The 14588-nt window shown below is 40.0% G+C and overlaps 1 protein-coding gene across 2 annotated transcripts; it reads left to right on the top strand.

Moving 5' to 3' along the window:
• Window positions 1-5984: 5984 nt before the first annotated feature.
• On the top strand, window positions 5985-14520 carry abcb9 (ATP-binding cassette, sub-family B (MDR/TAP), member 9). 2 transcript variants are annotated; one of them, XM_051677793.1, is made up of 12 exons: window positions 6006-6040; window positions 6982-7172; window positions 7717-7831; window positions 9348-9478; window positions 10400-10605; window positions 10823-11020; window positions 11216-11344; window positions 11441-11629; window positions 12924-13097; window positions 13306-13465; window positions 13807-13943; window positions 14070-14520. In XM_051677793.1, the coding sequence occupies exons 1-12, from the start codon at window positions 6021-6023 to the stop codon at window positions 14376-14378; spliced, it is 1959 nt and encodes a 652-aa protein (XP_051533753.1). In that variant the 5' UTR covers window positions 6006-6020; the 3' UTR covers window positions 14379-14520. The 2 variants fall into 2 exon arrangements, with proteins under 2 accessions (XP_051533745.1, XP_051533753.1); XM_051677785.1 differs by having other exon boundaries at window positions 5985-7172.
• Window positions 14521-14588: the final 68 nt, after the last annotated feature.

Below are 14588 nucleotides of genomic sequence, written 5' to 3'. Positions count from 1 at the left end.
CCTGCCTACAGGCAAGGCCGCTGAGTTTTTCAAATCTTATGCTACAGAACTTGCTCCACTTTTGTTAGAAGTTTATACGGAATCATTAAAGAATGGAAAGCTCCTGCCAACCATGACACAAGCCCGGATCAGTCTGATTCTTAAAAAGGACAAAGATCCAAGCAAGTGTAAAAGTTACCATCCAATTTCCCTGATCCAGTTAGATGTAAAAATTTTGTCAAAAATTCTGGCGAACCGATTAAATAAAGTTATGACATCACTTATACTTATAGAACAGGTGGGGTTTATTTGGGGCCTTAACTCTTCTGATAACATTAGGTGTTTCATCAATATCATGTGGTCAGTAGCGAATGATCAATCTCTGGTCGCTGCCATCTCACTTGACGCCGCAAAGGCGTTTGATATGGTAGAATGGGATTATCTTTTAAGATTTTGGAAATATATGGGTTTGGGAGTACTTTTATTGGTTGGATTAAGTTACTCTATAGACACCCTGTAGCAGCGGTACTAACAAATGGACTAATTTCAGATTATTTTACTCTGGATAGGGGCACCTGGCAGGGTTGCCCTCTTTCCCCATTATTGTTCTGTCTTGCCCTGGAACCATTAGCAGCCGTGATAAGGAGGATGATTTTCCAGGGGTGATTGCGGGAGGTGTGGCGCATAAGCTTCTGCTTTACGCAGATGATATTTTATTATTCATCTCCGACCCCACTAGATCTATGCCTTGCCTCCACAGAATTATTAATTCCTTTTCCAAGTTGTCAGGATACAAAGTCAATTGGTCTAAATGCGAAGCTTTGGCTTTGACAGCATACTGTCCAGTAACAGCCTTCCAGCTGGGCGCCTTCCAGTGGCCCAAAAAGGGCATTAAGTATTTGGGAATTTTATTCCCGGCAAATTTGTCTGATTTAGTCAGAGTTAATTTTGATCCCTTAATAAAAAGGTTTTCGAATGATGTGGACAGGTGGGCTTCATTACACTTATCGATGATTGGGAAGGTTAATGTAATTAAAATTAATTGTATTCCAAAATTCAACTACCTGTTACAATCTCTCCCTATAGATATCCCCCTCTATTATTTCAGGCAATTTGATAGCATAGCGAAGTCCTTCATTTGGAATGGTAAGCGTGCCAGGTTCAATTTTAATAAGTTACATAGGCCGATGGACAAAGGTGGGCTAGGCCTACCCAAGATTCTGTTTTACAATTATGCATTCGGTCTCAGACATTTGGCTCATTGGTTGCTTCCACCTGAAAGAGCCCCTCCCTGGTTTTGCATTGAACAAAAACTCCTTGCCCCATTTTGCCATTGCAAAGCCTTTCCATCAAACTAACCAGAGAAGTTAAATCACACCCCGTTATTTCACATTTGCACTCAATATGGACAAAAGTGTCCAGAGTGTTTAATTCAGATATTTATCTAAATGTTGCCTCGAGCCCATGGCTAAACCCCAAACTATGCATTAATAAGTCCCCTTTTTGTTGGTCTGAGTGGATTGCGAGGGGGGTTAATACACTCGGTGATCTTTATGAGAATGGTGTGATGAGATCCTTTGAAAATTTCGTTCAATATTTTGGGATCCCCAGATCTCAGTTTTTTTAAGTATCTTCAGCTACGACACTTGCTCTGTACTATTTTTGGGAATAGCATACACCCCCTTAGAGTGGCAGATACTCTGGGAGAGGTGATTTCTGCTTTTGGAAAAGGCCACGAGGCATCAGTGTATTACTCCTTATTAATTCAGAGTCTGGGGGACGGAGTCTCAACCACTCTCAAAAGATTATGGGAGAGGGATTTAGACCTGGAATTGGAGGAGGGAGAATGGGCTAGGATTTTAAAAAACATATAAACTGCATCTAGAGATGCAAGGGTGCGCCATATACAATTCAAGATTTTACATCGGTTCTATTGGACCTCCTCTAAATTGTATAGGCTTGGTCTTAAAGACACACCCACCTGCTGGAGATGCCAATCAGAGTATGGAGATTTAACCCATGTCTTTTGGGGGGTGTTGAAATTCAAAAGTTTTGGTTAAAGGTGCAGAGTCTGGTATGCGAGGTGTTAGGTATTTAGGTATTATTCTGCCCCAGACTCTGTTATCTTGGGTGATGGGGCGGTCATTGACATTGTAAGTAGACACATAAAGAATTGGGTCTTAACCAGTGTCATGATCACCAGGCAGATCATTTTTAGGGGCTGGAGGTTGGCTGGAGCACCCTCTTTTCAGGATTGGTGCTCGGAGATCGGAAGGGTGGTGGCCTTTGTGGAAGTTACATTCAGAGGAACGGGGAGGTATAAAGTGTTCGCGGAGAAATGGGGTGGGTATTTGTCATTTGTGGATGTGTGATTATTGTTGTTGTGGTTTTTTTTTTGGTTTTTTTAATGTATTTTTTTTATGTGTGTGCATGTGTGTCTATGTCATTTAAGACCACTGTTATGTTGCTGGGGTTAGGGTGGGATTGGGAAGGGGAGGGGGAGGAGTAATAGTTGGGGTTAAGTTTGATTCTATGTATATATGTTTTGTTCTATGAGGTACATTTATGTGAATCAATAAAAATTGTTAATCAGAAAATGGTGCTGTCGATCTCTGTTCCCCCTATGTTTCCTCTTAGGTTAGTGTTGAAGTCTGTTCCCCCTATGTTTAAAGTTTAACGGTGCTGTTGAAGTCTGTTCCCCCTATGTTTCCTCTTAGGTTAGTGTCAAAGTCTGTTCCCCCTATGTTTAATTGCGCAGTCGAAGTCTGTTCCCCCTATCTTTGCCTTAGGTTAGTGTTGAAGTCTGTTCCCCCTATGTTTAATGTTTAATGGCACTTTCGAAGACTGTCCCCCCTATGTTTAAAGTTTAACTGCACTGTCGAAGTCTGTTCCCCCTATGTTTCGCCTTAGGTTAGTGTCGAAGTCTGTTCCCCCTATGTTTAATGTTTAACGGCGTTGTCGATGTCTGTACCCCCTATGTTTCGACCTTAGGTTAGCGTCAAAGTCTGTTCCCCCTATGTTTAATGTTTAACGCCGCTGTCGAAGCCTGTTCCACCTATTTTTAAACTTTAACATCGCTGTCGAAGTCTGTTCCCCCTATGTTTCACCTTAGGTTAGTGTCAAAGTCTGTTCCCCCTATGTTTAATGGCACTGTCGAGCTCTGTTCCCCTTATGTTTCCTCATAGGTTAGTGTCGAAGTCTGTTCCCCCTATGTTTAATGTTTAATGGCACTGTCGAGATCTGTTCCCCTTATGTTTCCTCTTAGATTAGTGTTGAAGTCTGTTCCCCTTATATTTAATGTTTAACGGTGCTGTCAAGCTCTGTTCCCCCTGTGTTTCCTCTTAGGTTAGTGTAGTAGTCTGTTCCCCCTATGTTTAAAGTTTAACGGCACTGTTGAAGTCTGTTCCCACTATGTTTCGCCTTAGGTTAGTGTCGAAGTCTGTTCCCCTATGTTTAAAGTTTAATGGCACTGTTGAAGTCTGTTCCCCTTATGTTTCCTCTAGGTTAGTGTCGAAGTCTGGGGGAACAGACTTCGACAGAACACAGGCAAAATGTCATCCAGAGTAGGCTCTCATTGCCACGCCCCCATTTGGGTGAAAACAATCCCGCGTACCGCATAGACGGCAAAGCATAAACACCAGTGATGGGAAGATCGGATCATTTTACTGACTTGGATCTTTGAGTCTCGTTCAGCAAAATGAACGAATCTTTAGTCAAGTCATTTAGTTCATTTGAGCAGAATTAAATTAAAATGTTACATTTTCAATAGCCAAATTGACACAACAGGTCTACTTATGCAAACTTTGATTATAGTCCCAATAAGGAAAAAATGATAATGCAGCCAAGTACAAATGATGAGAAACAGAAAGATTAGTTCACCTCTGGAATGTTCTTTTCCAGTCCTTCGTTCTTTTTGCTCTGCATAACGTATACGGCTGTCACGTGACAAAATAACAACGACTTGAACAAGAAGACGAGAGGTGAACTAATCATTTCTGTTTCCTGTACAGCGCCTATGTGGTTTTCACGTAACAAACGACCGGAGGTTGCGCAATGTGCATGCGCGGCCAACACAAAATGAACGAATCACTCTCTGAGACTACTCGTTCTTCTGAATCACATAAAAGATTCGATCGTTCATGAACGACCCATCACTAGTAAACACTTCTTACAACCCGGTTTAAATGAATAACGCTATGCTGAAGAGTTGCTGTGTAGCTGGTTGCACCAACAAAAAATCCAAAAACGCTGATCTGCGATTTGTTCCCCTGCCATGTCCTAAAAAAGATCCTGATAGAAGGGCTTTATGGCTCCAAGCTATACGAAGGGAAGATACGGGAAGCTATGGGACCCTACATCACCACACACTTCTACAAACAAGTGGAGGATTTTATTTATGTGCTTTTCCTCATAAATCGTATGATCGGCGTCTTGAAGAACAGGTTTCACATCCTCGACTGCTCAATTCCTGTACAGTTTGTTAAGTCTGCGGGATGAATGGAAAGTAAAGAGGAGGCAACAGTTGACAAAATTGTACATGTTTGCGCTGCCTTAGTCAGTGTGTCATGAAGTGTTGTGTTCAACCGTGACAGGGTTGGGGATGAGAAATCCTAAGACACATACAGTGTGAGGGAGATGCTGGTTAGACAAAAATGAAGTTCAAACAAATAAAACGAAACTTTCTCCTCAGGATTCATAGAATACAGATACAATATGCATGATGGACCACGAATCAAAATCACACTGCTTCAAGGATAAGTTCAAGACTAAATTTTCACTGCAGTGCACAAAAAAAAAAAAAAAAAAAAAAAAAACCTGCATTTTGGAAAAGCACTTTCACATTTCTTTTATTTTGTGCACTTTGCAGTGAAAATATTATGTTTAGTTTTATTTTGGTATTCTGATATTCATATCTGTTATGCAATTTGCATTGCTTTACCTGCGCTAGCCAGCCAGTAAACTATATACATCTAGGCATAAATTGTAACATATTGACTTAATAGAGTGGCTTCATAGTTCATACCATGTCCCTTATCTACCTTAGAGCACTCTCTGTAGATTCTGCTTCCATCTCCTGAAAACACAACAAATTAATTGTGATACAAGTCGTTTTAATTACCTGTCATCTAGCTTGGGGATGGCAATAACTCATTGTTATCATTTGTATTTCTTTCAGTGGGATCACATTGTAGTAAAAATATGATACTGTGGTCTGCACAGATACTGTGTTTAAGGTTAAATCATTTGTGTTTTGGTTTGATATCACAATTGTGTTCAGGGCTCTGAACATCAAGTGGACTATTCAACATTTGATTTTGGATACTTTGGCAGGTATCGTAATATACATACATTTTGAAATTATTTTTGTGATTGTCATATTAATTGCTTCCATATCGCCCAGCTCTACAAGTAAAGTATTTCACTGTTAATTTGCTTACCTGGAGACTCGATAAGATAAAAATAGATGTCCGGGTAGGACACCTCTGGCCACTGAGTGGGGTTATTGCACCTGCTGGGAGACTGAAGGGACATGATTGAAGATGGATCAAATTAAGCTTTTCGGTTTATCTTGTGCGTTCTGTGGCAGGCAGAGTGGACATATATTTACTTGACATAGTGTTTTTGTGTCATTTATAAATTATTTAATTCCGGTGGTTTGTTTTGGTTTTGGTTTGTATTGCTAATTTACATTAAAGTCTATGGCGAGTGTCATTTGTTTTCCCCCAAAAAGGGGCGGGGACGTGTTGTAAGCCAAAGATCCCGGATGTGCCGGTCTCAGTAACTTATGCTCAGTGGACGAACACCCTTGCCCGAATTAGTGTTCACGATAAACTGATTCACGACATAGGGTGCTAGGAAGCTGATTGAGACAAACCATATATATGTCCTCCTTGCTTGCTTTCCAGAATATGTAAATGTTCAAAAATTTGCCAACGTGATCAGAACGCTCTCTGATAGGTCAGTTGCAACGGAGGCGGGGCTTTAGTACTGTATTCATTTCCCCTTTCCCATCCTGTCATTGCACCGCGAAGAGGCAATGGATGTTGGATGGAAATTATGGGTCAGAGATTAGTTTTATTATTGGGCGAAATTTTATTAATTTACGAAGGATATAATGAGCTGATGGATGATTCTTAAAGATAAACAAACAGATACATTTGTTTGACAAATAGATATACCTTATTCTTTACTGTCCTAATGCAGTAGTCTTTATGCCGGTGTCAAGCTACGTACGCAGGCCAGCGATTCAACGAGAGAAGGACAGTACATTGAAATTGACTTTCTTTCAGGGCACTCCTTTTATTTCAGACCTGTCAGTCTGGTTTCTCGCTATAGGTTCATTACTATATTTACCCTATAGAAGTTATTTAAAGATACCGCTTAGAATTAAGAAAACGCATAGAATTAAAAGAGAGGTCGGAGGTTTAAAGTCGTATCAAGGATTAAACGTGTTAATTAATTATTTGCAATTTTACTGCACCTAATTGTACCTACATTACCTAATTTACTGAAGAGAGCAAGTTTGTATGGTACAGTAGTTACATTCAACAGGTTTAGGAACATGAGGGTTGCAGTGATTATCAGTTTCAACCTGGTTTTCAGTATTGTGGACATTGTGGTCACCACAGTCTTGTATGTCCATGGATCAAGTCTTGATATATTTGCAGATGAAATAGAGGGCTTTGACATACACCGCTCAATGCTAGACTTGTGGGGAATGGTTGTCATACGTGCCACTCTTCTTTATGGTGCCTCCATTGGGGTGTTCTGCAACAGTAGAGATGGCCCAGGGAGGGTATCAAACCTGGGAACACTGGTTGCTCTCATCTGCCTTACAAATATGACTTATGCTCTGGCCAAGTTGTTGATGCTTTCTGAGGAGGAAGCTCTAATGTATGACCCCTGGTTTCTAAGTTTGTTCTGCTGGACTTGTGTGGCAGCTATTGGCACCATGACATTATGGAATCTACTGGCAAATACTCCCAATGCTGTTTCTGACAGGGAGGATTGTGAGGAGACAGAGAGGTTGGTGGATGGCATTGAGACGGAAGACGAGTCCAGTGAGAAGAGCAGAAAATCAAAGAAAGAGGATTCTCATTCAGGGGCCACAATTGGCCGTTTGTTGTCATACTGTAAAAAGGATTCTGCTTTGCTGGCCATTGCGTTCTTCTTTCTTCTCCTCTCTGCTGTGTGTAAGTTTTTTTGTGTGTGCTCCACGGCCTCTCACAGTGATGATATGACCTAAATATTTCACAAATGTAACATATTACCTAAACAATTAATAATTAGTTTACAATTGCCTATAACCTTAATCTTTCACAGTGAAACTTGCCAATATGCATCTAGCTGTCATTCATAACAAAATGAAATTTATTAAGTAACTCTAAAATGGGCGTAGTCTTTGAGAGTGGGACTGGAACAGTTTTTTTAATCATATCAACAAGATAGCTTATGGTTTTCTACCTTTTTTTAAATTATATTAAAATTTTTAATTATATAAGCCTTTTAATTATATTCACAAGAGGGATTTCAAAACCTAACGGCCTGAGTGCTGTTAGATTGCACATCATTGCAGTGTTGTGTGGTAATGTGTTGTGATTGCACTAGTTGTTAATGGCTTGATTTGTCACACTTTCTAAATAGCATGTTGCACAACAAACACAGTAGGTTGTTTAACAGAATCTTATCTCTTACAGTGTTCCTCGAAGTATTCATGTTTGATTTTCCTTTCCACAGGTGAAGCCTTTATACCTTATTACACGGGGAAAGCAATAGATGGCATAGTTATACATAAAAGCATGGATACTTTTTCCAAGCCAATGATTACTCTCACCGTGTTGGCATTGGTCAGGTGAGCCATTCTGGGTTTTAAAATATCTCAATTAGTTTTAAAGGGCATTAGTTTAAAGGTTCCATGACACACTTCCTTTTGCATTGTCATAGTGGCTGCAGGTCTCCAGGTCAACATTTTCATTAAATTTACATATACACTATATTGCCAAAAGTATTCGCTCACCCATCCAAATAATTGAATTCAGGTGTTCCAATCACTTCCATGGCCACAGGTGTATAAAATGAAGCACCTAGGCATGCAGACTGCTTCTACAAACATTTGTGAAAGAATGGGCCGCTCTCAGGAGCTCAGTGAATTCCAGCGTGGTACTGTGATAGGATGCCACCTGTGCAACAAGTCCAGTCGTGAAATTTCCTCGCTACTAAATATTCCACAGTCAACTGTCAGTGGTATTATAACAAAGTGGAAGCGATTGGGAATGACAGCAACTCAGCCACGAAGTGGTAGACCACGTAAAATGACAGAGCGGGGTCAGCGGATGCTGAGGCGCATAGTGCGCAGAGGTCGCCAACTTTCTGCAGAGTCAATCGCTACAGACCTCCAAAGTTCATGTGGCCTTCAGATTAGCTCAAGAACAGTGCGTAGAGAGCTTCATGGAATGGGTTTCCATGGCCGAGCAGCTGCATCCAAGCCATACATCACCAAGTGCAATGCAAAGCGTCGGATGCAGTGGTGTAAAGCACGCCGCCACTGGACTCTAGAGCAGTGGAGACGCGTTCTCTGGAGTGACGAATCACGCTTCTCCATCTGGCAATCTGATGGACGAGTCTGGGTTTGGCGGTTGCCAGGAGAACGGTACTTGTCTGACTGCATTTTGCCAACTGTGAAGTTTGGAGGAGGGGGGATTATGGTGTGGGGTTGTTTTTCAGGAGCTGGGCTTGGCCCCTTAGTTCCAGTGAAAGGAACTCTGAATGCTTCAGCATACCAAGAGATTTTGGACAATTCCATGCTCCCAACTTTGTGGAAACAGTTTGGGGATGGCCCCTTCCTGTTCCAACATGACTGCACACCAGTGCACAAAGCAAGGTCCATAAAGACATGGGTGAGCGAGTTTGGTGTGGAAGAACTTGACTGGCCTGCACAGAGTCCTAACCTCAACCCGATAGAGCACCTTTGGGATGAATTAGAGCGAAGACTGCGAGCCAGGCCTTCTCGTCCAACATCAGTGTCTGACCTCACAAATGCGCTTCTGGAAGAATGGTCAAAAATTCCCATAAACACACTCCTAAACCTTGTGGAAAGCCTTCCTAGAAGAGTTGAAGCTGTTATAGCTGCAAAGGGTGGGCCGACGTCATATTAAACCCTATGGATTAAGAATGGGATGTCACTTAAGTTCATATGCGTCTAAAGGCAGGTGAGCGAATACTTTTGGCAATATAGTGTATATGACTTGACAAATATTATTGTATAGGGTCAGAGTCATACCATAAACCATAGGTGCCCAGTCACTTTCCTGGCAAACTACCTTCCTGCAGAGTTTATCCATTTATATTTTGTTTTTGTTTATTTCCAGCTCCATAGCCACTGGATTCCGTGGAGGAGTCTTTTCTATTACATTTGCCAGGTTGAACATCCGGCTCCGGAACCTTCTTTTCAGATCACTAATGCATCAGGAAATTGGTTTCTTTGATTCCAACCATACAGGTAATAATATCATCATAGCTTGCACCAAACATGTCAGTTTTGCTCCTTATCCTCTTCAACACTGCGGACCTGCTGGTGGGTCCAAATGCTATGTTGCAAAAAAAGTTTATGATTAAAATGATAAAGTCTGCGAATACATAGGTCAGGCATATGGGGTATCGTTTGAAAGCTTAGAATCTGAGATAATTATAGATAACCAGAACAATAGATGTCCAGAACAAAATATGTGGTCTAGCAGGAAAAAGCTGCTAAACAAATTATCACAAATATATGTTATCGGCTGTTGATGATAACAAATTATATACACCAACGCAAAGGGGAGGACCTCAGCTTTATGATGACACCTAGACTGAGCTTCTAGTCCACTCAGAGGCTGAGATATTCGATGAAACAGTAGGGCTGGTGCATGAACTAAAAATTATACTGAATGTTCACGGACCAGCACATCTGTGAGGGCTAAAATGCATTAGAGCTCCACCTATATTTCATGTTGGCATTTTGTGACAGAAGGTGATAAAGGAAAAAAAAAAATTCTAGTACTTGCTGCCATCTAGTGGAATAAAAAAAGACTTTTTAGTGGGAGATGGTGTGAACAGAACCAGAATTACATGCTGACAAATTTAGGACAAAAAAAAAAAAAAAAAAACACAAAAAAAAAAAAATATATATATTTTTTAGAATTCTATTCATCATAACATCGAATTGTACAGTAAGAGTTAAAGAGGTTTAATTTGTACTAAAATATATATTTTTTTATGACATATGTCATTATAACAGAAAATGACATTCTAACAAAAACTCTATTCTCCTTATTGTTTTTTTCCCCCCGTTATTGTCTGATGAAGATTGCTCTGCACCACAATGGAAGTTAATGCAGAAGTGATTCATAAATAATTAAGTTCTCAATGGCTTGGCTTACAGGTGACATCACCTCTAGACTTACCTCAGATACTACTCAGGTGAGCGATTTGATCTCACAAAATGTGAACCTGTTCCTGCGTAGCTTTGTGAAAGCTCTGGGCATCTTCATGTTCATGTTTGGCATGTCCTGGAAGCTGACTCTAGTCACCATTATGGGGTTCCCTTACATTGCTGTAGTGTGCAAGCTTTATGGAGAGTATTACAAGGTGAGTTGAGCAATATATTCACATGCACAGAATAACTTTCTGTCCCACAACACCATGTTGAAATAAATCCACAATACATGCATTAAGTAGACATGGAAAGTTGTATATTGTAGTTTATACTCATATTTATATTGTTATATTATCCCAGCTATATGTATATTACTATAGCATACTTGAAACAAAAAGAGAAGCAATAAACATTTATGCTATTTTACAGAAATTAACCAAAGACGTTCAAACAGCACTGGCCCAGGCCAATAAAGTGGCAGAAGAAACAATATCAGCCATGAGGACAGTGCGAAGTTTTGCTAATGAGGATCAAGAGAGTGACTCATACTACAGCAGACTGCAGGAGATGTTCGTTATTAACAAGAAGCAAGCAGTTGCCTACGCCTGTTACATGTGGTCCAGCTATGTAGGTATCTCAAAGGTTTAAAAAAAACAAAACAAAACAAAAACTTTTATCTTTGTAAAATCCTCATTGAATGAAGTGACTTCCTGTCACAGTTTTATCTGTGGAAATGTCTGGGGCATTTTAAGTCTCTTGGAGGTCTGGACAATCATGCTAGTGCTTAATCTGTCCTCTCTCCGCATTAACATCTGTTTTTAGGTCTCCGAGCTGGCCTTACAAGTAACAATCCTATTTTATGGAGGCCACCTGGTGATGACAAATCAAATGAGTGGGGGGACCCTCATTTCCTTTATCATCTATGAGCTGGAACTTGGAGAGGCCCTGGAGGTACGTTGCTGTTGTTTTATTATCTATGTGCGTGTCCTGTTTGGGTAACCATATGATGAGTCTGAAAAAACTGAGTATCACCCTTTCATTTGACAGAGTATATCATCAGTGTACACTGGTCTGATGCAAGGCGTTGGCGCTGCAGAGAAAGTGTTTGAATATATTGACAGAAAACCCAAACATTCCCTTGATGGTCAAGAAGCTCCAGGGACATTTGAAGGGCAGGTGGAATTTAAAAATGTGACATTTGCCTATCCAACAAGGCCAGAGATGGATATATTGAAGGTACTCTTTAAAGATTTGAGGTGGCAGGTGTAGATTTTATTTTATTGTATTTTGTTTTATATCCTGCTACTTAATGTACTTAATGTAACAGTAGAAAATTCTAAGGATTTATTATAGTGCTGACAGTCGATTACAATTTTTTATTGTTTTTTGTCAAAATGCATTTATTTCCATCTTAGGAAAGAAAACAAAACAATATGTAACAGTATAATGCTTTATTAACATTTTCCAAACAAAGCTTTCCACAGTATAAAGATAGAAATGCACTAAATAGCACCAATTCAAGTAACATTAAATGTTTCCCAGTAGTTCGACTAATTGAAACAACTAGTCCCGACAAACAGTATGTTGCATATTCATTGCAATGGGCATTAATCTCTTAAAATCTCATCCTCCACAATATTAATCTGCTGGTAGACTGTGGCTATCCGCTTTGTTACAGCAATCGTGAAGCCACGTTTATGATTCGCATCAGGGCGCCAGCGTCAAGCGGCACTTTGAACTCCAAATGAAAAGCACTTGCAGACAAAAAATGTCTCATTCTGCATTTTGTTGATAGTTAAGATTTGCCGTGCTTCTGTGGTAATTAAAATGCACCCAACATAGGCTGAAAAATAATTGATTACTATAACAAGTTCCATCTGGGCTTGTTTTGGACTTTAAATACCATTAAGAGGTCTTTTCTCCATTGTTTTATCACTGACACGGAAGCGCTGTTGTGCGTGTGTTTGTGGTGTGTGCGTCAGTATAAACACTTCAGGCGGACACATTACAAAGGTTCCGCTCTTCCAACCAGTGTTTATGCTGTATTAACAGTAAATGCATTCATCGCGGAAATGCGTTTCTTAATCGTGATTAAGAAAAATTAACATGTTAAACTTTTTTAATTAATCACATGCATAATGCATTAATACTGACAACTGTAGTTGCTTTAAGATTTACAGAAGTTTTTTTTTTTGCCCCTCTCTAGAAAGAAAGTCATATGGGTTTAGAACAACACGTGTAAATGTAATTGTGCGTGCTATTCTGTGTGAACTATCTGGACTAAAAACTAAAAGGTTGAACATTTAATTGATTTCAGGTAGAGAACCATTCAGCTGCAGAATTACTGAGATCCTTATTTATCCACCATTTATCACTACTTTGCCCCCGAACATATTGCAAGTAACTTTGAATAAAAAAGCATCTGCTTAATGCTATGTAACCAAGTTTTCTTGTTTTACTTTTACGTTGATATCTTATTTAATCAATTCCTAGAAGTGAGAAGGAAACTAAACCCACATTTTGTTCCCAGAATGTATCCTTCAGTCTTCGCCCAGGGCAAGTAACTGCACTGGTAGGGCCCTCTGGTGGTGGAAAAAGCTCATGCGTGTGTTTACTAGAGAACTTCTATGCCCCTCAGCAAGGCCAAGTGCTAGTGGATGGCCGACCTGTGAACGCCTACCAGCACAAGTATTATCACTCTAAGGTGGGATTTTTGCTGGGCTTCATCTCTCCTACTGTATTTTGCATAAATGCATTTTCCTTGATGAATGTAAAGACAATTTTAGAAGTTCTATTGGTTTGATCTGCAGCTTGCAGTACCTTTTATGACCATAGGAGGTCAGTAATTGTTGGTAATGTAAATGGATGAATTGGCTTAACTGCAAGTAAATAAGTGCATTGTTTTGTTATAGGTGGCACTGGTAGGTCAGGAGCCTGTTCTATTTGCCCGAACTGTACAAATGAATATCTCCTATGGTTTGCCTGAAGCTCCCATGGAGGCAATCATCAAAGCTGCCATTAATGCCAATGCACATGACTTCATAATTGGCCTCTCCGAAGGCTATGACTCTGGTGAGTTAATTTTTTCTGTAGGTGTTGACTTTACAATACAGTGATATTTTGTATATATTTCTTGTGAATTATAATTTTTAATATGTGTACTAAAACTTTGTTAGAGCTCATTCCAATTCCATTTTTATTCAATTTAAATTGTGGGCATATCTTTTTCTGACTTAAACATTTGAATGTCTTCTCCATTGCAAAAAAATAATAACAGTAGAATGAATAGATTGATTTGCTCTCATTGATAGTTTGACACTGCAGTCATCAGCATTCTACAGTATGTTGTACTTTTCTTTCACTTGTCTGTTTTAAGAGTTTGATGATAAAGCTTTATCTGTCCTCTGTTATAGGGGTTGGGGAGAAGGGCACTCAGCTGTCTGGAGGACAAAAGCAGAGAGTTGCTATTGCCCGAGCTCTCATCAGAAACCCTTGCATTCTCATTTTGGATGAAGCCACAAGTGCACTGGATTCAGAGAGTGAATACATTGTAAGACATGACTATTTCACTGACAGGCCAGGGCTAAAATAAGCTTTTAACATTTAACATTACTGTACATCAAATATCATTTTCATTCTCGCATTTGACTTAATTTGTGTCACTGCTTTTTTACAGGTTCAGCAGTCTCTGAGCAACTTAATGCGAGACCACACGGTTGTAGTGATAGCTCACAGGCTGAGCACAGTGGAGAGAGCGGACAACATCCTAGTGATTGACAAAGGCCTTTTGGTGGAGCAGGGCCGTCATGCTGAACTCATGGCCAGAGGAGGCCTCTACTTCAAGTTGGTGCAGAGGCAGATCCTGGGGACTGAGGTAGAAGCGGAGGATCACAACCCACCCCCAGCCCCACTCTGGGAACTGAAGGAAGAAGATAAGGGAAGTGAAGAGGACTGTAGTGACACTGAGCATGAAGCACAATACTAAGAGGGTTGATATGTTCTCATGTTTGATTTTTTTATGGTATCTTAGGATATAATGTATTACAATGTAATAGAAAGAGTGTGTTTACTAGACTGGGAAACTACTTTGGATTAAGCTTTATGCAATAAACACTCAAAATACTTGATGTACTGTACATTTGTTTGCAATGAACGTGAATGTCAGAAATAGTTTTATACTATTAAACTTAAGGAA

The sequence above is a fragment of the Myxocyprinus asiaticus genome, chromosome 3, assembly GCF_019703515.2.
Source record: "Myxocyprinus asiaticus isolate MX2 ecotype Aquarium Trade chromosome 3, UBuf_Myxa_2, whole genome shotgun sequence".
Taxonomy (NCBI): Eukaryota; Metazoa; Chordata; class Actinopteri; order Cypriniformes; family Catostomidae; genus Myxocyprinus; species Myxocyprinus asiaticus.
This window is presented reverse-complemented; position numbering and strand designations above follow the sequence as displayed.

Bases quoted from the DNA above. Each gene is read 5' to 3' on its own strand.
- abcb9 (XM_051677785.1), top strand. From the start codon at position 6,542: ATGAGGGTTGCAGTGATTATCAGTTTCAACCTGGTTTTCAGTATTGTG. The intron at 11,345-11,440 runs GTACGTTGCTGT...TTCATTTGACAG, and splicing joins AACTTGGAGAGGCCCTGGAG to AGTATATCATCAGTGTACAC. The intron at 13,944-14,069 runs GTAAGACATGAC...GCTTTTTTACAG, and splicing joins ATTCAGAGAGTGAATACATT to GTTCAGCAGTCTCTGAGCAA.